Source organism: Myotis davidii, unplaced genomic scaffold (genome assembly GCF_000327345.1).
Source record: "Myotis davidii unplaced genomic scaffold, ASM32734v1 scaffold1673, whole genome shotgun sequence".
Taxonomy (NCBI): Eukaryota; Metazoa; Chordata; class Mammalia; order Chiroptera; family Vespertilionidae; genus Myotis; species Myotis davidii.
In genome coordinates this window covers 586,092-610,135 of record NW_006284850.1, presented here as the reverse complement: position 1 = coordinate 610,135, position 24,044 = coordinate 586,092, and the positions used below count along the sequence as shown (strand labels likewise).

At 41.6% G+C, this 24,044-nt stretch overlaps 2 protein-coding genes across 2 annotated transcripts in view; one reads left to right on the top strand and one right to left on the bottom strand.

Annotated features, from left to right (window-relative positions):
- Nucleotides 1–1,797: 1,797 nt before the first annotated feature.
- The window catches only part of EFHC2 (EF-hand domain (C-terminal) containing 2), a 151,981-nt gene continuing 129,734 nt past the window's right edge, over nt 1,798–24,044 (bottom strand). Inside the window, exons 12-14 of the mRNA XM_015558399.1 lie at nt 23,388–23,480; nt 12,686–12,791; nt 1,798–2,082 (exon numbers count right to left, since the gene is read on the bottom strand). Coding sequence (XP_015413885.1) covers nt 1,981–2,082; nt 12,686–12,791; nt 23,388–23,480 — 301 coding nt within the window. The 3' untranslated portion in view covers nt 1,798–1,980. The remainder of the gene's footprint in view (nt 2,083–12,685; nt 12,792–23,387; nt 23,481–24,044) is intronic.
- On the top strand, nt 12,791–14,309 carry LOC102767639 (sperm acrosome membrane-associated protein 4). The gene has a single exon (XM_015558400.1). The coding sequence runs from the start codon at nt 13,650–13,652 to the stop codon at nt 14,019–14,021; it is 372 nt and encodes a 123-aa protein (XP_015413886.1). The 5' UTR covers nt 12,791–13,649; the 3' UTR covers nt 14,022–14,309.

Here is a 24,044-nt window from a genome sequence, read left to right as displayed (position 1 = left end):
GCGGTACAGAAATTCTATTACATTAATGGTCTTTGCTTTTCTGGCTTTGGCATTTGTTAACTAGTGGGAGCTGTTTATTGGGCCATAAACTTTACTAATGGGGATATTATCTCGAAATTATAAATCTCCTTCAGTATATGGCTTAGTTATAAAAAGAATAATTATTTAAAGTGTCTGTATGGCTGTAGTGTATCATGTTTATCGGCGTGATTCCTATAATGGCCATTTAATTGCTAGTTGTGGGCTTGAACTTCGAATAACCAGGGCAGTGACACACATCTATGCAAAAGAATAAGCAGTTGTCATCCTACAAATTCAGGAGCATATCATTGGTTTGCTGCCTTTTCTCCTCCTACTTCTCAAATGAATTATAATATAAGCTTGTGCAAGGGCTAAATTATCTACATATTTAAAATCTTGAGGGAAAGACAACTGACTGAAGAGTTGAATAGGTAAGTGACAAATATGTCAGCTTGAAAAGTTCCAGGAAAGTGTCATCCTTCTAAAATCTTGTTCTCTGGGGACTAAAAAAATCGTATCGTAACAAAATGGCTTGGCAATGTCAGTTGTTTTAAAAAACAACAACCTGGGACAAAATTCAAGTAGTCAAAATTAGATTTTTGTGGGTAAATGGTTCTAGTATGTAAATTGAGTGTTCTACTTTATTGGGAAGCCCTATGGGGTCTATTCTAACAATGGCACATGTAGAATTATCCTCAGTTTATATAAAAATCATTTATTGATCAACTTTATATTTAAAAACTGAAAGGGCCATTGTTGTCGAAAAAATTAGTATGTGTGAGTGGCAGGAAGCCAGCTCATTTCTAGGCAAGACGCTGCAAAAGTGAAGTGAAAGAATAATGAGATAGAAGGGCCCATAAGATACCATCAGTACCTCTTCCTCTCCCCAAAGCAGTCCCTGAAAGGTAAAGGTTAAAGTCCCCTCTCCACAGGCTTCTATTGTCTCTGAGAACACCAGGCAACTAGATTATGGTACATGGCACCCAACACTGAAGACTGGGGTAGATTGGGACAAACCTCTCAAATGAATTCCCAGATGTCCATGATTATAAGTGTTAATGAAATATACACTACATGACAAAAGTTCTGCTGAGACTCATAAATGTATAGGCCTAGAAGGAAAATAAAAATAGAACTGGAGAAATGCAAGAGGGAAATGCTATAGTCTTAGAATATTTAAACCTCTGGGGTGGGTGGTATGTGTGTGTGGAGAATGAACCAAAAAGATCTCTCAAACTTCAGCACTCACATTCTTACATATTTTAGACATAATACATTGTGATCCTACTAAAATTATATACACATGCAAATATTCCTAAATTAACAAACTAACTTTAGATATAAAAAGGGCACTAAATTTTAAACACTGCACATGTTTTAATTTCTCTCCCACATTTTTACGTGCCCAAGAGTATGTGTTGCAGGGATGGGGTAGTCCTTTTCTTCTCACATATTTGTTAATGTCAGAAAATAAATATCTTCACTCTAGAGGTCTAAGGATTATTTTGATAAGATAGGCTGCTACAAAGTTTAATTATACAGGTAACAAACGTGTAAAAATATTTCAAACGTTTAATACAATCATAACTTATTGCTTTGATATAATTTGATTTTATACTGCTATGTATAGCTGTCAAAAGTCATTTTCTTTTTATGTTGCAATAAATCAAATTTGTTGTTTGCAAAATTACCATAAGATTCTTTGACATTAATAAATCATACATATAATAAAAATGTTCAGTGTTTCTTTAAATGACATTTTTAATAGTGCTGGTATATCAGTATATAATATGATGTTCTGAAAAACTAAAATGACAGAAAGAAATTAATTATAGTCTGCAGATTTCAATTCAATATGATCCTTTTTTCTTTTTTGTTTTTAATGAATTTATACCCACTGAAACAAAGTTGGCAAAATTACAGCAAGGAATCAAATGGAGTTGAGCAAACTTGGCATGGTTAATCGATCCTTAAGCCATACACGTCTTCTAAAAATTGAAAATAGTCAACGTATTTGAAAGGAATAGGTGATGGCATCCCAAGCCACTCATCTTCACATTTCTAAAAAAAAAAAGGAAAAGAAAGAAAAGGATTATAATTAAAACCACATTTCAAAGTCTAGTTTTGTAAATGCAACATTAAATTGTTTCTCGTTATATAAACTCTTGGCAAATATTTTCTTTTCAAAGCAGACATTTCTGCAGTCCACTTTTGGATCACAAGGACTTTGTGGTACATTGGATTACTGTGCTCAATTCTTCATCCCTCCCTATATTAGAATTATACACCTATTATCTCTGAGATGTGACTTTGCAACACCTTTCATGGAGTTGATATTTTAAAAATACTTTTTTATTGATTTTTTACAGAGAGGAAGACAGAGGAATAGAGTTTTAGAAACATCGATGAGAGAGAAACATCGATCAGCTGCCTCCTGCACACCCCCTATTGGGGATGTGTCCACAACCGAGGTACATGCCCTTGACTGGAATCAAACCTGGGACCCTTGAGTCTGCAGGCCGACGCTCTATCCACTGAGCCAAACCAGTCAGGGCTCACGGAGTTGATTTTTTTTTGTCCCTTTGATATGGGGTTGGCCATCTGACTGGCTTTGGCCTATATAATGTTAGCAGATGTACCAAACATAGGCCCTAATGTGCTGGCATGATATGGCTTGGCCTCCTGTGCCTCTGTCATAGCCATGAGAAGAACATGGCCCATGAAGCTGCTGCTGGTCGGAATGACACAAGTGGAGCAAGTAGAGCTGGTGCCAAATCCAGCTGATGTACAGGCCTATGGAGGAAAAAAAAAATACTGCTGTTAAGAACCACTAAGCCCTGGCCAGTTTGGGTAGAGCATTGGCCTGCGAACTGAGGGGTCCCAGGTTCAATTCCAGTCAGGGGCATGTGCCTTGGTTGCAGGCACATCCCCAGTGGGAGGTGTGCAGGAGGCAGCTGATCGATGTCTCTCTCTCTCTCATCAGTGTTTCTGGCTCTCTATCCCTCTCCCTTCCTCGCTGTAAAAAATCAATAAAATATATATTTAAATAATAAAAAAAGAACCACTACAATTTCAAGGGAGGTGTCTGTCATACAGCAGTGGTAGCTCCTATTATGCTTAATTAAGAATTCATTTTTTTAAAAATCCAAACTACTAGCTATACAGGCTGCTCGGTTACTGTTTCTTCAATCTAACAATGGAAAAAAAACACTGGATCATTCACAAAATACTCTTGGGGATAAGCTACTTTATATATACTTCATATATATGTAGCATAAATATATACACATATACTTATTATATGTGATACATATGTGTGCTAATTTCATAAAAATAAATACCTTCATTCTAGACAGGTTTAAGAATTTTATGAGGTAAGGTTCAACAAAATTTTTTAAGTAATAAACGTGTCAAAGAGATTTCAAAAAATCTTGTATATATAAATCTATACAGACGCACATATGCACATGCATACTTTTTATTTATTTTTGCAATGGTCAATTCATATCAACATCAACATAAGAGGAAAAGCCAATAACTGTGGCTCCTTAAATTTCTATTTTCAAGGATGATTATTTTATATAAGAGGTGCTATATGTTACCTACAGCTAAATGGGTATCCAAAACCACAAGGTATCACAGAAACACGAGTAAGGCCTCAATGATTATATGTGATTAAACTGTGGAAGCATCCTGAGTGAGTGATATTTCACTTGGATCTTATAGAATAGGGAGCAGTTTAGCAGGGGATTAAAGTCATGAAGGCTATCTCAGGCACAGGGAACAGCATAAGCAAAAGCCTGGAGACTGAGAAATCAATTTTTGAGAAAGGGTAACTTGTGCAATGGTTTGGGGCACAAAGAGGCAAGAAAGGCAGTTGGAAGGAAAAGATGGGGGCAAACCAGTGCCAGTTTATACTCTATGCTGTAATTAAAGAAAGTCATTGGTGCATCTCAGCCAAAGAAAGCTGATTAGAGATTAATCACACAACTGGGATGTATGAAGAATGAAATAAAGCACCATCACTTTGGAGGTTACTGCAATCCTCCTGGGGAGAAATGAGTGTGTCATAACCAGGGCAGCGGCAGCTGGGATGCATAAGAGCCACATCTGAAAGATTTTGCTACAGTAAAACATATAATACCTGCAAGGTGACTGGTTTGAAGTGGTCATAAAAGAAAGGGATAGTGTTATGGGTTGAATCGTGTCTTCTCAAAAAAAAGTAAGTGTTGAAGTACTATTATTGCAGTAACCTCCAAGCTTCTGGGGTGCTAAACACAAAATTTGGGGATAGAGGCCCTCCTAGAGAGGGCATAGAAGCTCCTCACCCTTTCCCCATACCTTGCCAGTGATGGCGAACCTATGACACGCATGTCAGAGGTGACACGCTAACTCTTTTTTTTTTGGTTGAGTTTTCTTTGTTAAATGGCATTTAAATATATAAAATAAATATCAAAAATATAAGTCTTTGTTTTACTATGGTTGCAAATGTCAAAAAATTTCTATATGTGACACGGCACCAGAGTTAAGTTAGGGTTTTTCAAAATGCTGACACACCAAGCTCAAAAGGTTCGCCATCACTGCCCTATGCGTATCTTTCATCTGGTTCTTCCAAACTAGTCATCAGTAAGTAAAATGTTTCTCTAAGTTCTATGAGCCACTCTAGCAAATTAACCAAACCCAAGAAGGGAACCTCTAACCTACAGCCAATTGGCCAGATTCTCAGGTGACAACCTGGACATGTAAATGGTGTCTGAAGTGGGGAGGCAGTCTTGTAGGGCTGAACCACTAACCTGTGGGATCTGAGGCTATCACTGGGTTGATATTGTCAAACTGAGTTGAATTGTAGGACACACGGCTGGTGTTGAGAATTGCTTGGTATAAGGGGAAAATCTATACATTGGAATTGTTACCAGAATTATAGCCAACCCGCAATTTTAGGAAGATTTCCCAATTACTAGTTTAAATAAACTAACACAAATCAAATTGGAATCCAAAGGAGGGTAGGAAGCAGGAGCTAAGCCTTAACCAACTTGGAAGAGGGGATATCAATTAAGTAGAGAGAAAAGATATCTCTTCATACTTTTTGCCCATACTTGGCCATCTAAAGAAATAACATGGCCAATCTCTTTGTAAAATAAATAGATCTTTGGTGACAGGAGAATCCCCATATTACCATGCCCAATTGTTCTAATAAATCCACAAATGCTCTAAACATTACAGAATATTTAGGACAATTGGGGCAGTGAGTTAAAATAGCCTTTGTCTTCATTGACCTTTTATTCATCCTACACCACAAAATGCAAAGAAAACTCCAGATTATATTGTATTCCCAGCAGTGCATGCAAATTTAAGTGGAAATAACTGCATGGTAATTTTACAACAGGAGAGCTCATCCACAACAGCCCCCCACCACTCCCCCTTCAAGATGAGGGTGAGCCTGCTTGTATTTCTGTAAAGGAGCTCCCTGGATGGTACATGTTGGAATCTTAAATGTCTTTGTGTAGCAGGCTCTGCCAGTGCCCTTCCCCATTCCTTCACCCTCTCCACTTGGCTCACACCAGCCTGACTTCCAACCACCAGCTCCCTTGCACTTGGGGTGAGATAACTCTGAGGTACCTGTTGGCTATTGCACCTCTTGCACTTGGGGTGGGATAACCTGTTTGGCTATTGCATCCCTGTGTTTCTCAGAGGCATTAAGCTCCAGTCATCCATATTTGTTACTGATTTAATAATATACCCTATAAGCTCCTTTTTTTCCATTTCTCACTTCTCCAATCCCTTACTAGTGCTCTTTTCATCCCCAACCCCCTAAAAAACTATTTATGTTCCAAGCCTTGTTTCTAATTTAGCTTCTAAAGGAAGTCAAATGAAGGCATTATGCTATCTTGCATTTATCAAAACTAATAAAATATCTATGAAAGTCACAAAACATCTTGGAACAAAGCAACTTCCTGAGAAATTGTGAATAAATTCAGAGTTTCCAATGTGACTTTCGGGTAACTCAAGAGATAGTGCCCAAATTTCCAAAAAATAAAAAAAAATCACTTTAATCTGAAGCAAAAGGACATGTGCCACATAGCATTTTATGAAAAAAGGAAGAACGGTGAAGCACTGAGTAAAATTCAACCACAATGCAAAATCCTAACTCTAAAATGGCTGGGAATCATTGTTTGCAGTGGACCTCATGACATCTTCCAAGCTGGCTGTCGCTAGAGCTACTTAAGATGTCAAACAAGTTGGCAATAGATTACTTGTTCATGAATGGTGAAAAAATGTAGCTGCCAATTATAAACTCACACACCCTTGAAGTGGGAAGCAAAGATGGCACTGGATGGAAACCCAGTAAATAGCAGCTGCCCAATGAGAACAGCAAAGCTAGGAGAGAGCTCATGGGCCCTGGATTTATTTGCTTTGACATTTTTAAAAGGAAATGTAATTGGATTATGTCTCCTAGTTTAAGATTTTCTACTGTAGTACTGGCCACCAGATGCATGAGGGGAAAAGATCAGGAGCCAATTAAATTCCTCGCTTCAGTGAAACAAGGTTATTTTTATTCTTCCCAAATGTAAGGCTGATAGAGTCATGTTAGTGATTTCACCCTACTATTGCCCTCCCTTCACTTGAAAAAGGATGTTTCTACAGGAAATATCTATGAATTTGTAGAAAAGTCCAGTAGTGTGCATGGAATTCAAGTTGTGGTTTTATTGGATTTTCTTCCTTATAATAGGTTGACATGACTTTGGAAGTAATCAAATTAAGTTGACAAAATCATAAAAAGTTAAGTTTCAGTAAAACAAATTAAAATTAATTTTGGAAAGATAGTTCACAAATACTTGTCAAGATAATTAAGAGTATTCTGATGACTTACGCTCATATGTCAAGCCATGAGATCTGCTTATATTACTATGCATTTCTGTCTTTACTATCATAACAATATTTCACAATTGCTTCCCTCTGCCCCAGACAAGGCTTCAATAAAGTTGTCATCTGTGTGAGTGTAACTAAAACACAGGTGTAACTTATAAGCAAGAAATTTCTCCTTAAAACTGCATTACATCCCTGGCCGGTGAGGCTCAGTTGGTTGAGCATCATCCCATGCACCGAGAGATCACTGAGTCAATTCCTGCTCAGGGCACATGCCCAGGATGTGAGCTCAGTAGTGGGGCGTGCAGAAGGCAGCCAATTGATGTTTCTCTCTCCCTCTCACTTCCTCTCTCTTCCTAAAATCAATAAAAACATATTTTTTTTAAAAAAAACTGCATTACAGGACAAGTAAAGTTTTCAAGGACACAGATTTTTTTGAGCTTTAGTGACAGACATACAATTCAAGTAGACATTCAACACTTTAAATCATTTCCCACTATGTTGTTGTTTTGTGTTGGGTAATCAGTATGTGTTTACCAGGGAGAATGATTAATAATCTATTTAATTGTTAAATTCAACCTGAAATATTAGGAAGAACTGTTTATTAAAGTGTTGGCACTACCCCCTAATTATATAATCTTTACCTTTAAGAATGCTTTTGAGTCTCTGATTCTTATCTATAAATTGGGGATGATACATTTCCTTCTCACACGGTTGTTGGGGCAATAAAATATCACAGGTTACTCTACCCTCTAAATATCAAAAGGAGATCCTCCACAAGTAGGGTGCCCAAAGATATATCCCAAGGTGCACCAAACTGTCCCCTACTCCCACTGCCAAGGGTATATATCATACTGTTGTGACATGAGAGCTTTAGAGCCATTTGTGAATGCTTCTGCAGTTCCAGAGCTTATGAAATGAAGCCACATCCAATTTTTCTCAGAAACGTCCAAAGATAAGACACCAGTCACCCAGTGCAACTTATAAAGTTTATATGAGGACTGATTTTAGTGTTATTTTTTTTAATGTGACTTCTGAGATTAACCAGACCGATTCTAAACAGTGGGACCTATTTTTCCAGTTTTACAGCTACCATCTGTGAGAAAGCACAATAGAATGGAAAGGGGGTCTCCAGGCTGTGACAGAGTCGGGGCCACATGCTGAGACCATAGATAGTCACATAATGGAGTGAGAGTTAAATTACAGGCCCAGTGTGGGGGCCAGGCAGAGGCCTGGCTAAGGGAGCTCCTGAGAATCCAGGCTCTAGGCCATAGTCAACAGTCATAGTGGATGTCAGCTTACACACATCAACGTAGGAAATCCTCTCACCAAAGGGCAGTAGGACTAATCAAAGCGGGGCTAGCTACAATCATAGTCCTACTTACAAATTTTACTAATTTGCTGTTAGGCCCCAGCCCTATTAGCTGCGCTCACCTAACCATCACAGGTAGGGGAGCCCCATCTGAGTCCAGGGAACCAGTCCTGACATCCAGCAGACCGATCCAGGAGCTATTAGTCTGAATCTGGCTTTATATGTTCACTGTATGGCTTGTTCTCCTGAGCCCAAGTCTTTATTCTTGTAGCAGACTATGCTGGATCAGTGGTCAGCAAACTGCGGCCCCTTGAGTGTGGCTCTTCCCCAAAATACCACGTGTGGGTGTGCACGTACAGTGCGATTGAAACTTTGTGGCCACATTTAAGGGGCCAAAGAGCCGCATGTGGCTCGCAAGCCGCAGTTTGCCGACCACTGTGCTGGATCATTCATCATTTGCCCCTTCAAGATCCATTTTGTGCCCTTCCTTTTTTTTCACTGAGCTCTCCGCACTGAGGCCAACCTCTGTGGATGGCATCATTTCCTGAGCTTCCTTGTTCTCTGGATTTTGGGTGGGTCCAGCCAATGTGAAGTAGCAAGAGATCAGGGTATTGATTCCACTTCCCCTTCCTCTACTCCCTTCCTGGCCATGGTTTGGCAGTGGCTACACTCCTCTACCTTCTGACATGCTCTAACTTCTGCACTGGGCTACAATAATACTACCCACCCACCTCTGCTTCTTCAGACGTAGGAATAGTAAAGCCTTCCCATTCTTGCTAGTCCCTGAGTGCTCCACTGCCCTCACTGGTTCTCCTGAACCCTACCACTCCTCTGTCAAGAGTCCCTTCATTAAATCCATATCCCTGATTCCTTTGAGTGTACTATGTGTGTATTTCCTGATGAAACCTCACTGGTACAGTGACTTAGCCTATTCTGTCCCCTGAGCAGGACTGAAGGCTCAGTTCAAGCCTGCTGACTAGCCTCTGATTGCTGAATAATGCTAACTTCAGGATTCCAGACCACTGTACTCCCTGTTTTGGAGAGATCCCTGCTGAAATTCCCGGATGCCCTGCCCTTCCAATCCCATATCCTACTCAGCCTCTGGTTGGCTGACACCTGTGGTTCTTTTCCTCTTTTTTGGCTCCTCCCTGTTCAACTCATTAACTTCAGTTAAACAGGCTACACTGGGAAGGTGTCTCAAATCCCCACCCTTACCGCACATTTCATCCATTAATGCTGTTGCGAACATATTTGGTGTTGAATCTAGTACCTAGTCCTGTTTAGCTTTCAATTAGTTGAGAAGTCCCGGTTCATTTCTCAGTAAGATCCAGAATTCAGGACTGAGATCCTCTTGAGGATAACATTCAGTCCAGGAGTAAAGACATCCAGGTTCTAAGTGGTGGCAGGTGCCAATAACTTCTAGAGATCTTATTCATGGCATCTCTGGAGCTTCAGGCACAGCCAGCCTGACCAACTCATAAACTGAAGGAAGCATACAGATGCCCAACCCCTGGCCTCCACACAGTAGCTAAGCCTACTATTCCTTGTTCTTAAGAAAACTTGAATACTGTCACATCACACTCAGGGCTCAGTGCTTCACAGCCTGGTGGATCTTGTCCTAAAGTCCCACATGGGATTTTTTTTGCTATGGCAGGCTCCCCAAATGTTAGTGATCCCCAAAGATCTAAGTGACAGGTTTTCTCTGCCCAACTGGGATCCACCAACCTACACACCTGGTCCAACTCCTCCATGGCCTCTTCTAGCATAACCACTCCCCTGTCAGTTGCCTGCCACCATGTAAGATTTGAAATGGATGAATAAATTATTCTATATCCACACTACACTTATTAAAGAATGGCTGAGGTCTATACGTATTAAACTAGAAAAATTTCCCATGATTTACTATTCAGTGAGAAAAACACACTGAAGATAAATGCATACAGCATGACTATATTTTTGTACAACAGATGATGAAATCCCCAACACACAGGTAAACATTTGGGTGGTGGATTGAGTGAAAAGAAAAAAGGAGAGAAGTAGAAAGTGAGGAAAAGAACAACAAAGACAGTTGCTAACTAGCAGAAATAAGTACATGTCTCATTCAGGATCCCATGGGAAACAGAGCACATATACAAACTGTGGAAGTTGAGAAGAGTTTAATAAAATAAATATGTAAAAAGTTGTTGGAAGTGTTTAGGGAAACCAACAGGGGATCGTCGATTCCCTCGAGGATTGTAGCAGTGGGGTGCCATTACCATCACCCGGGGCTAAAGGGCCATGTGAGGGTGCTTATCAGAACCTGGAGTGGACAGCTGTAAGGAGAGAGCCTCCGGATAGGTGCTGTGGACCTTGGTTCAAGGAGGCAGTCAATGTCTCGTGACTGGCAGGGAGGGAGATGATTTCTCTCTCCACCCACCCTCCACTCTCCTGTTGTTGCATTCCATTGGCCAACCCAATTGTAGGCCAGAGGGCTCAAGCCCCACTGATGCAGCTGGCAAAGGTCAGCTGCCTGGGATTCAGAGCAAAGGTAGAGGGAGGCTGGAGAAAAGTCTTCATGGGGCAAATGGATGATATTCAACACATAATGGCATAACATTAAATGAAAAGGTAGAATATAAACTCTATAATTTGTATGTAAAAATTAAATATTTACATGGATAAGAATGAAAAGGTTATTAAATGACAGTATTATTTTCTGTGATGATATCTTGGATTTTAGTTCATTAAATCCTGTATCTTCATTTATAATTATATTTATCAGATTTTTTTTCTTTTTTATTCTCTGCAGTAAAACAGATCTGAGTTAGACTTCTGACTCTACCAAACCCTTGTTAGTTCTCTAACTTCCTCATCTCTAAAATGGGAATGATAAAAGTATCTACTTCATAGGATTGCTATGAGTATTAAATGAGCTAATAGATTTGGAGGTCTTAGAACAGCGCTTAGCACACAGTAAATGTTGTTTGCTGTTATTATGGTGATGACGGTAGTCCTGAGCCTTCTAATGGATCTCCATGCTCCCTCTCTAATCTACCCACCATCCAGCCAGACCAAGCTCCCTTTAAAGGGTATACCTAAACACGTAACTATCTTCCTTAGAATTTGTCCATGGTCTCTATATATTGCAGGACAATATTCAAAACTTATACTTGCAGTTATCTCCAGCCTTATCCTTCTCCACTATTCCCTCTGTGCTTTCATTCCAGCCACAGTTTCCTCCTGGTTCTGCACAAGTGCCATGCTGTCCCATGTCCCAGAGTGTCTTTTGTAAATGCCTTTCCCATACCATGCCACTTTCTTACCTTGCTAACTTTTAGTATTCATCAATGAAACTTCAAGCATCACCTCCATTGAGAAGACTTCCTGTCCTTCCCCAATCCCAGTCTGACTTATAAGTAGCTCCCTCCTCATCCCATTACATCCCACGCAGGCTGTATTGTGCCATCCTCCAAATCATGAGTATATTGACTGACTCCCCTATCAATAGTGGGCCCCTGACCTTTTTCTCTGGACCCCAGCACAGAACATGGAACCTCCAGAGAGTCTACACTTAATCATGATGTGTCTGAGAATAAAATTTAATTATAAATGAATTAGTTAAGGAAGTTACTGATCCAGAATTCAACCCTAGTTCTGTTTTATTCCAAAGGCCATCACTGTCTCCCAATCATCTGGAAGTTCTAAAGCTGCCTGACACTCCAGGATAGCTACATGCCTGAGGGAACTCCCCAGGGGCACCAGTCCAGGCCAGGCCAAAGTGAGCTGGTCAGCAGAGATCAGGAGGAATAAATGCCTCTTTTCTGGGAGTATCAAACACATGACATTTGCTTTATCAAGGGATTTTCCCAAGAAAATCAATTTCTGGAGCATGTTAAAATATAAACAAACCACCACCCATCCACCCACTCCTTAAAGACAACTGGTCCAAAGAGATCCTAGAGAATTTAGACAATTCCACAACGTTGAGAGCACCATCTGATCACATGAAATTTGTTTTCCCTAACCAAGCATTTTTCTACTAAATTTTCATTTTAAATTTGGCTCCACTGTGAAATGTGCATCCACATACTGTATTGTTTGACCCAAGGCAAACCTGTGTGTGCAGCCACAGATACGCTGGGGATTCTTGACATATTCACCATTTGAGATTTGCACTTGTGGCTCATGATGATGTTACCAGAATCCCTTGATAACAGTGTTTATATCTATTTATAACTATAACCTATTATCCTATCTTCCATGTAATTGGATGTGACTAAGGTTAAAAAATTCAGCTGCATAAGAAAAGTCATCCTCTTATAGAACAGATGTTCGCTCAGCATGGAAAGTGAATTATCCTTTAACACAAATACCCAAATACATAAGTTTGATGTTAATATTTTACATAGAAAAATGACTTTAAGGTAAAGGATATTATTAAGAATGAAAGGGTGAAAATGAAAGGGAGATACCACAGCTGGTTTTTAAAACAGGTATTAATTTTACCTCTTTCAAGGGTAATTCTTGGATTAATTTGGGCGCCGGATTTGTTCTCCAGTTCAGGGCATTGAAAAATGTCTTATAATCGACTTGTTCTTCACTGTCTTCAAACCTGAAAATATAATTATAGTGTATAATTTGATCCAAACTGCAGAATTCAGGACTAAAATGTCAGTTTAAATGCTACCTTGAAAACATAATATCAGGGATGCTTCAATATTTGATATTTTCTTATTTATTATCAGATGGAGCTAATACTCAGATTCAAAGGAGAGAACATGGGCCGAGTTCCCTGCATGGTGCCCATCACATGCCCAAGCCTATGAGCTGTGGTGAGTCCTGTCATCACAGCGGTTGCTATTTAAAGCATCTAACACTGGATTTGCACAAAGCAGGTGCTCAATAAATGCCCTCTTTGAAATTAAATAAACCTGGGCTCAAATTCTGGCCCTGGGGCCTTGGACACATCACTTTCTCCTCCTGAGCCTTGGTTTGCCCATCTGAAAAAAGGGCTCGCATGGGCAATGGGCAGGCACAGCACCCAGCAGAGGTGCCAGGATGGTATGTGCTGGGTGGAGTGTTCTGACCTCGATGGGGTGTCCATGTCCTTGCTCCCTGGCAAGTAAGCTGGTCAACCTGCCCTTCAGATTGTGACACCCCTCCCCCACCATGACCTCACCCCCAGAGTGGCCAGCGGAACCCTGAGGGGTCTGTGAGGTCACCTCATTCCGCTCCACAAGTACTCTCATCGGGCAGCAGCCACTGGCTGGTTTCTGTCCCTGGGAGGCTTCTGGGATCCTGAGACTCAGGAACTGTGTTCAGAAAGACACTCCTGAGAGGGACACGGAGCAGTGGGAACCAAGGACACTCCAAGTGCTGAGCCTGGGAGGCCAGAACCAGGTGGGACAGTCTTGTGGGTGGGCGGAGTTTCATTCAGCAGTACCAGGAGACCCAGTGTCACCAGGCCACCATGGTCCGTGGCTGGCTATTGCTCCTGGTGGTGGCTCTGCCCCAAGTCGCGACAGGCGCCAAGGAGTGCATCTTCTGTGATCTGACCGACTCCTCAAACTGCGCCGGCATCCCCATGACCTGTGGCGACGATGAGGAGTGCTTCATGGGCCAAGGAACAGCCCCCGGCCTCGGCCCCGTCATCAACAAAGGCTGCATGGAAACCACCTCATGCGGCAATGAGGAGGCTGTCACCTACGAGGGCGCCACCTACAGCCTCATCTCCACCTGCTGCGATGGTGAACTGTGTAACAGGGCCCCCATCCCTGCAGGCAGCCTGAAGGCGGGGGCCACCACCGGCCTGGCACTGGGCGTGCAGCTGCTGCTTCACTGATTGTGACCAGCATGGAGGGCAGGGCATGGGAATGGTCTTGGGGCTCCCTTGCTCCTTGTACTCGCTGTCTCTCCCCCTCCCTCTTTCCCCACTGAATGGCCAGAGGCCTTAGACAAAAAATAAAAAATAAAAAAAGATATACAGTGCGTTTTTTTCCCATGGGAATGATAGTGTAACAAACTTTAGAAATAAGTAATACTATAAGCATAAGTGATAGATGTGGACAACAGGGGGTGAGGGTGAGGGCAGGATTGGGGGGAATGAGGGGACATTGGGGGGATGACACATTGGTAATATCTAAAAATAAATAATTATAAAAAAAGAAATAAGTAATACTGTCAACAATAAAAAAGAAACATCTACTTTTAAAAAATAAAGCTACTAGTAATAATCTAAAAAAATAATGGACAGTTTCTCAGAACCAATGTACAGAGTCTCGAGACACAGTGAATCTATATATAGCCAAAGACACACACACATACATACACCATACAGCCCCATCCAGAACATCAGGAATAAGGAGAAGATCCTAAGAGCATCCAGAAAAAACAACAATGGGAACAAATATTATGTCAAATTCTCAAGGATCATAGCAGGAAGTTAGTAGTAGTATCTAAAAATGAAAAATACAGAAATAGCTGTATGTGCATGCTATTTAAATGTCTGCAGAAACAGCTACAAGGACTGAAAGTGGTTGCTCCTTGTGAATGGGGTGGGGAGGGATGCAGTTGGAAACTTCTATTGTTGGAATAACTTTTTAGATTGATTTTTATTATTTTTTTTACTAAGAATAGGTATCAGTTTGATATAAGTAAAAATTTTAAAAGTGTAAAAAGTAGATGAGAGACCTTGAAACATGCTTTTCAAGATAGAAACTCATATAGGTCAGACTTGGAAAGGAAGGAGCACAAGTTGGGAGCATGATGAGTAATTATTCTGGGTCTTCTTTCCTGTTCCAAAATTCTGCACATAGCTTCCTCCATGGACCACTGATACAGTGAGATTTTTCATGCCCTTATTTGTTATTATAATATACTAGAGGCCCGGTGAACAGATTTGTGCACTGGTGGGGTCCCTCAGCATGGCCTGCGGGAATCGGGCTGAAACCAGCAGTCTGACACTGCCTGCCACTTCTGCCTGCAGCTCCTGCCTGCTGTTCCTGATCATCCCGGCCCCTCTGTGCCTGCCGCCATCCCTTGGTAGTCTCTCTGCCGCTCCGCTGCGACGGCCAGCCGTGAGCCCTGCAGTCTGGCACCCGTCGGTCAGCTGAGTGGCGTTCTCCCTGTGGGAGCACACTGACCACCAGGGGGCAGCTCCTGCATTGAGCATTTGCCCCCTGGTGGTCAGTGCACATCATAGCAACCGGTCAAACGGTTGCTTAGGCTTTTATATAGGGTGTCCCAAAATTCACGCAAGATTTGAATTTTGCGTGAGCATTAGCAACAACAACAACAAAAAAATAAAAGCCTAATTTTACTTGGTTTATTGAATCAGATTCTAATATCTGTTGCCCTTTGATTTCAATCCCTTCAATTTGATAAGCATTACCAAGTACCAATGATGGCCCAGGAGTAGGGTCAATGAAGAGCATGGTCAATCAATGATTCTAATATCTGTTGCCTTTTGATTTCAATCCCTTCAATTTGATAAGCATTACCAAGTACCAATTATGGCCCAGGAGCAGGGACAATGAAGACCATGGCTTTGTGTATGTGCCAGCAAAGCTGTGAAGGCCATTTACCCGATGTGCTATTACACACACCCTATACTGTGTGTCCATACATAACCTTATACTGTATACTTTATGAATCAATAAAAAAATTTACAATTTTTAATTAAAAACCTGTGTTTTCTATCAAAATTACTTATTGCGTGAATTTTGGGATACCCTATATATATACTAGAGGCCCTGTGCACAAAATTCATGCACTCAGGGATGGGTCCCTCAGCCCAGCCTGCATCCTCTCGCAGCCCAGGAACCCTCAAGGGATATCTGACTGATGGCTTAGGCCTGCTTCCTGCCACCGCCACTGCACTTGTCAGCCATGAGCCCAACTTCTGGCTGAGCGGCACTCCCCCTGTGGGAGTGCACTGACCACCAAGGGGCAATTCCTGGGTTGAGCGTCTGCCCCCGGTGGTCAATGCATGTCATAGCAACTGGTCATTCTGCCATTCGGTCTATTTGCATATTAGCCTTTTATTATATAGGATAGATTCTATGTCTAATATATGTTATTAGAAGCCCATTGCATGAAGATTCGTGCAATAGGCCTTCCTTCCTCTGGCTGCCGGCACCGGTTTTCTTCCGGCACCCGGGACCCAAGCCTTTTGTCTGGCCGCAGCAGAGAAGCTAAGCCTCAAGACTAGGCTTTTCCCCTCCGGCCGCAGCGAAGCTTGGCTTCTCCCCTTGGCTGCAATGAGGTTTGGGGAGAAGCCAAGCCTCTTCAGTCTTCAGTCTTCACTTTGGCCTGAGCCTTCTGTCTTTGCTCTGTGCCTGCATATGCAAATTAGCTGCCATCTTTGTTGGGTTAATTTGCATAGTCACTCTGATTGGCTGGTGGGTGTGCCAGAGTGACACCAATTTGCATGTTTCTCTTTTATTAGTGTAGATTATTAGATGACTGTGTGAGAGAGAAGACTAGGCTACAAAGGGAAGCTCCAGCTATAAAAATAGTCCAGGATGGAGGAGAAGGAAATGAGGTGAAGCAGTTCAGAGATGGAGAAAGGCTCAACTATTAGGAGAGTGAGAACAACTAGGTCAGTGCCTACATTCAACCCTGAGTATTATCTCTCTAGTCACCCAGCATGGAATCCTCCCTGCCTTGTGACTACAGGCCATCATTCGCCAAATCCTACCCATCCTTTCAAATTATGAATTGTATACTAGTACGTGCTATACTTCTGACCACAAATGTTAAGATCCTGATTCTCCACCTGAGTCCCCTACTTTGTTCCTTTTCAAATATTTGGCTCTAAGACTCATCCATGGTCAAAGGATAATGATTTGCCACTCTAGAGGAAATTATTTGGAAAAAACAATTTCAAAGAAGAACTTTCTATGACAACATTGTTGAAATCAGTGCACAGAGTTCCAGGGTAACTGCCCTAAAGGGCAGCACTAACTCTTGTTTTTAAGTGTTCTTATGCTTGTTAAAAGTCAGACTCCAGACTTTAAATTCCCAGTTCACAGCACTAAAGTGTTTTCCTAAAATCTCCATAAATTCTTCTTTCCCTTTGATACTTGAGCAAGCCACCACTTCCTTCCCTGAACAAACTAAGGGACATGTTTGTGGAAGAAGAGGGAGAGGAGGCAATTTATCTGGATCCTCTCTAGAAAATAATGACCCCCAAGCATGATTCCCAATGCCTCACTAGGTGGGAGTTCTTAGAAGTGACTCTAATGTGTCATTTGATGGCTGTTCTTGCTCCCCCTCCCAAACATGATGAATGGCTTGAAAACTGTAGAATCCATCCATCTACTTTTCATGGGGAATAATGCTGATCTGCTTGATTTCCACCATCTGTGAAGAGAAAACGTACAGCAGTAGCTGTATTTTGCTGAAGACTAATATGGGTTCCCCTCTGCTGCAAAGACCATCATATAACTTACAGTAATGGGCTAGCTTCATGACTAGGAAAAGAAGGAGGGCAATGAAGACACACTTTAGACTCAATTGTGTTTGGTTTCTGTTCATTATCCAGAAAACCCAGGGGTGTTCACTGAAGCACCTGGTGAGATTCTTAAAAACCTGAAACTTGAAAAAAAAATTGGAGCTCTGGGCAACTGTGCCAACAAACATGTAGAGTTGGAAAACTGGCATTGCCCAAGTTGTCAATGAGTAACTCTGGTTGTCTCAAATAGCCAGGCCTCTAAATTTCAATTGTGATCCCAGCACAGATCACCTCAGTGAGGCAGGTCACAGCTGCCAAGTACAGACTGTACACACGATCAATGTTCTGTTGGTCCACCCAGTTTTGAATATTTAAAAATTTCTTAAAGTACAAATCACCTTATATTTGAAAAGATAGAAAGCATGAGAGGGAGAGAGAGAGAGAGAGAAAGAGAGAGAGAGAGAGACTTCTCTGTGAAAATTTCCCAGTGTACCAAACACTGCAACAATAGCTGCTACATGGCTCAACCCTTGCCCCTCAGCTTTCCTGCCAGGTATTGTTGGTGAAATCACTTGAGCCTAAACCATGCCTCTGGAAGCAGGCAGAGGGTGAGGCTGGGTAGAGTATAATGAGATAATTTTAAAGCCCTGTTAACTTTTTCCATTTTAAATGATATTTCTGGATGAGGCAGCAGCTCTCTTGGGAGGCCAATTCGAAGGCATTCCATGGAGCCCAAAGCCAGCTGTAAAAGACTAGCCTGGGGCAGAGTTGCTGGGGAAAGAGCTGCACTTGAATTTCCAACTATTCCAAGTCTTGATCCACAATTAGGGAAGGAGGCTACCTCTCTACTCCCTAGTCCCACAAGGAACACAGAATTGAATGACCTCAGAATACTCGCTACTTGTTATGGTTTGAGAACCAGAATTTCTTGATAGTACTGAGGAAATATTAATATACAAATGAAGGCTCAGAGGGGTTGACTCAATTTACGAAGTTCACATGGGAAGGAGGCAGTACAGTTGTACTTCAGATTCAGGTCTGGTAGAAATGAAGCTGTTTTTGCCCCTTGCCCAACATACTGGCATAGGACAAGTTCCTGAGGCTGCTAAGATGAACAGGACATAGTCCTTATCCCTAGGAGCTCAGATAGGAACAAAGATTTGGGTGTCTCAGGGAGTTGTTATTCCATTAGAGATTCATCTTACCTGAAGCATGCTCTTTCATTGAGAGAGCCTCCTTATACCTCAATATTTCCATTTATGAAATGAGGAATCATACCTGCCATCAACTAGAATGCTCCTCTTAATATGCTCAAGGATTTACAAAATATTCTAGGGCTCTTGGCACTATGTCAATACTGAGTGCTACTCCTGTTATTAATGGGTAATAGGTACCACTACATAGATATTTAAGTCTGATGCTCTGTGCATTAGTAAAATGACTTCATTTGGTAAGTAAGGTGACCTCATATCACCTACCACAGCACAAACTGATGGGGGATGGGGTATCCGGATGTGGAAATATTTTGAAGTCCTGATTCCAGCTTGAGTTTTGCTAATAAGGAAAATGCCCAATAAAGAACAAGAAAAAATGGAAAGAGAGTAGAGGAAAATCTTAGTACCAAAACACAGGGTCAGGAGAAACACATGGGTAATGATCACTGAGTGAAAGAAATGTCCAAACCATTAGCCATATTGTTTTTGGTTTCCTGATATGAATTCAGAGCTATACAGCTGTTCAACAGCTGCCCAGTTCTATCTCAAGGCAGGTAAAACTGCCCCTGGACAGAGTGTGCATTGAAACAAATCAACAAACTCCACGGCTGCCTCCCACGGGAGACTGTAGACGTCAGAGGGGCTCTGGCTAGCGTGCCACAGGAGGGCTATGCAGAAGGAGAGTCTGGTCAAGACTCTGGAAAGCCCTGTGGAGTCTATGGGGAACAATAAGAATGCAGAATATAAATGTAGGCTGAAGGCTGATGGGCCCGTTAGGAATTAGGGCAGCCTTTGAAAGGAATCTGTGGAGATGATGCAAAACACCAAGCATGTGACCCAAATCGTGGCAGGGCATATTGGAGGGAGAGGGGAATGAGAATGAGACATTTTCTAATCTGATTAGTCTGAAGTTTCTCCTGAGTGTCGAGAAGGGTCACTGCACAATTAGAGGCAAAGTTAGACTGAACATGGTTGGCTTACTGGCTCAGAGGGATGACCTCCTTGAAGCAAAGCTGGGCTCAGAGGCAGATGTGTTCTGAGACTGGGAGGACCTCGAAGTGAGTTGTGGAATAGTCTCCCTGCCTTTAATGTCAAATTGTAAAGGCAAAGACAAAACAGTCTGCTGAGAGAATGAGAGGATGATGACTTGGTGGCCCCAGTATTGGATAAGAAACATGTAGGTCCTCCAGAGGTCAGGCTCCCACATTCTGGACTTCCCAGGATAACTCATCCTTGAGACCATCAAGAGAAAAATCTAATAAACATCCACAGTTGCCTGACTACAAAATAGCTTGAAATGTGAAAGGCATTCATATCCAAATGTTAAAAACAAGACTTCCTCTATGTAAAAGTACATAGGTTTCTTCCAGTTCATTTCTAAGTCAGAGTGTGTGGTCTATGGATTCCAACTGAAACTACTCTCCTAGTTCCCAATCAATACTTAGACCCAGGGGCAGTACTTTATGTATGTTATCTCAATTCATACTCAGAACCACTGGGAAATAGGTATTGTTATCTCATTCTAGAGGTAAGGAATATGAGGTGCATGCAACAATACACTGTTTGCTTATAGGTAGTAAATCAAACAGGTTAGAAGTAGGTCTGCATCTGAATAGATCAAACATCAGTCACAAATTTTCATTACAAGGTGAGGGCCAAAAAGAGAAACATAGTGTTGTGAGATTCCTTAGGCCAGTGATTCTCAGCCTTTTGGCCCTTTAAATACAGTTCCTCATGTTGTGACCCAACCATAAAATTATTTTCGTTGCTACTCCATAACTGTAATGTTGCTACTGTGATGAATTATCATAGAAATATCTGATGTGCAGGATGGTCTTAGGCGACCCCTGTGAAAGGGTCGTTCGACCGACAAAGGGGTCGCGACCCACAGGTTGAGAACCGCTGCCTTAGGAGGAGATAATCTCTGTCAGCCAAGCGATCTGGGAGGGCTTCATGGATGTGGTACTACTTGAAAAGAGTTTTAAAGGAAAAGCAAGCTTTCAGCAAGTGAAAAAAAAATGGAAAGGCAGGAGGTATCCATGTGAAATGCTAACTGGCCCATTTGGCTTGACCAGTGGAAATGGGAAGGGGAGTTTTGGGAATGTGTTAACTGTGAAGAACCCTGACTCCTAGGTCTGCTTACCTCATCTCAGGTCCTTTACACCAGGATGACCTAGTTATTCTTCACCCTGCTGCTAGCAAGTATAAGCAAATAGAGCAGATGTACAAAACAACCCCATATCAATCTAATGCACACCCACACCCAAGTGGATTGGGCCTTTTACTTTATTTTTAATCCTCACCCCAAAATATGTTTCTTTCATTGATTTTAGAGAGAATAAGAGAGGGGGTGGTGGGAGGCATCAATATGAGAAAGAAACATCGATCTGTTGCCTTCCATATGAATCCTGACCAGGGATCAAACTGCATTGTGGGCATGTGCCTTGACAGGTAATCAAACCTGCCACCTTTCAGTGTATGAGATGATGCCCCAACACCGGTCAGGACTGGCCCTCTTCTTGATCCTCCTCCTGATACCTTGGATCCTAGTTCTCCCACATGGGATTAAGTTTTATCTGTTCTTTCCATTTCTCCTTTTGTCTCAGATGAGGACTCCCTACTCCGGACCCTGCTTGAGAACAATGCTCCAAATGACAACCCTAAGCTGCATGATGGAGAAAAAGAGTTCAAAGCTAAGGACTTTGGTCTTTCTTTGAGATGGTACAGAAGGTTTGTGAGTAGAAGAATTGCATTATGATATTTTTACGCTAAGGTACTTAGCTGCTGTATGTAAAGATAAATTTTAAAATTAAGATCAACCAAAGGACTTATATGCAAGCATATAAGCCTAACCAATGGACACAGACAACAGGGGCGGGCGGGGGGGAGGTGGGTGAGGGCATCAGCAGGGGGAGGGGATGGGGGTAACATGGGGATAAGGACACATATGTAATAACTTAATCAATAAAAATTAAAAAATAAAATTAAGAGATTAGTGGAAGAAAGAACAATGTGGAAACCCTGAAAAAGTCAAGAAGAAATGTGGGTCCGAATAAGAGTGAAAATAGTGGGAATGGAGATGAGAGGGTGAGAAGCAGCAGGAAGGAGATAGAACTGTCAATATATTCTAATCTACTGGCTATTTAGACAATAATTCAAAATGGTTAGAAGTAGGGGGTATGCATTTGAAAGGTCCAGGAGTTAAGTCACAGATCTTATTCTAGACCAGTGATGGCAAACCTATGACACGCGTGTCAGAGGTGACACACGAACTCATTTTTTTGGTTGATTTTTCTTTGTTAAATGGCATTTAAATATATAAAATAAATATCAAAAATATAAGTGTTTTACTATGGTTGCAAATATTAAAAAATTTCTATATGTGACACAGCACCAGAGTTAAGTTAGGGTTTTTCAAAATGTGGACACGCCGAGCTCAAAAGGTTCGCCATCCCTGCTCTAGACTATGTTACTCTGTGCAAAATCATCTCTCTAAACCTCAGCATCTTCATGTAATAGAGCAGGATAATAGTTCTGATCTCACCAAATTGTTTTCGCAAAGGAAATGAGATAATACATTCAAAGCAATGATAGCAATACCTAGCATGCAACCAAAATGTCAGTGTTATCAAGATAAGTACATCAGAGGAGGGGCTAGAGTCAAGCCATAGGAAGCATAAAAGATGACCAGAGTCTAGGTGGTTTCAAGGTGGTGCCAGGAAGTCAAAAGTTAGATTCTACAGGATAAATGATTTGTTTTATAAAGCAGTTCACCATGCTTTTCTTTTGTGACATTAGAGTCTCTATGCTTTACATCTGGTGTTCTAGCAAGATAGAGCCCTGTGCTAATAACACCATGTCCTCTTATGGCATGTCCTTACCCATCAAGAACTACTGCTTTGAAAAATATGCCCTGAATTTTACATCTAATACCCTCATAACCAATGAAGTTGTGCATTTTCATTTTGCCCCACAACCTATGTATATGTGAGTGTGTCTTAATGGTAAGAAGATAAAATAATCCTATATAATAAAAGCCCAGCGACCGAATGGCGGAACAACCAGAACAACCAGTCGACCAGTCGCTATGATGTGCACTGACCACCGGGGGCAATGCAGGAGCTGCCCCCTGATGGTCAGTGCACTCCCACAGTGGGAGCACCTCTCAGTTGACCGGGATGGGCGGTGCTCCCACAGTGGGAGCAGCTGCTCAGAGGGCAGGTCCACAGCCACTCAGCTGACCTGCTGACCGGGATGAGCAGCTACTCCTGCTGCGGGCTGATCCCCGCAGGCCACTCCCCGCACCAGTGCATGAATCCCGTGCACCAGGCCTTTAGTAATTCATAATAGGCTCTCTAACATTTAAATCATAATTAACTTTTCCTTTTGTAGTAGTTAAAATGGAGGTGTGTCATCAATTACATAATCAAAATAGTCAAGGGTAAATCAAAGGTAATGAAAGGTAAATGGAAAACCAGGAATAGTCCCCTAAAGAAAAGCATGAAGGATAATTCCCATGAAGGATACAGATCTTACTTACTTGGACACTAAGGAGTGTATAAGTTCATTACTCAAAGGCAACCTGGCGGACTTGCACAGCGTTTCGATGAATTTGCTGGGCAATTTCGTTTTTCTAGATTAAAACAAAATAAATGAATAAGGGGGAGAGATCAACCAAGAGACTTATATGCAAGCATATAGGCCTAACCAATGGACACAGACAACAGGAGGGTGAGGGCATGAGTGTGTGTGTGGGAGGGTGGGGGGTAGGCGGTAACATGGGGATAAGGACAGATATGTAATAACTTAATAAAAAATTTTTAAAAATGAGCTTATATATACTTTGGGTCTTTCAAGTAACAATTGCATGCTATAGGGGAAAAAATACATTGTATTCTAAAAATGTACAAATGGAAATAAGTATGAAAATTGATATTGGAATTCACAGTAAGGAAAAACAGTCATATTGTATTTCATCAACTTTTTCCATTTTAGAACTCATCAGATTCTGTCCTTACAAAGGTCTTTCCATCAAGGTTCAGATTCTTGATTGGTGATAGTAGCCTATTAAAGCTGCAGCCATGAGTGTTGCTCTAAGTAATCGATCTGCATTCTTGACCACCAGTCAAAAATGGTCCTGATATTTGAAAACATCTCTTAATTTGACAGGTATCTAGAGCCTCCAACACAAGTGGAG

Bases quoted from the DNA above. Each gene is read 5' to 3' on its own strand.
- LOC102767639 (XM_015558400.1), top strand. From the start codon at position 13,650: ATGGTCCGTGGCTGGCTATTGCTCCTGGTGGTGGCTCTGCCCCAAGTC.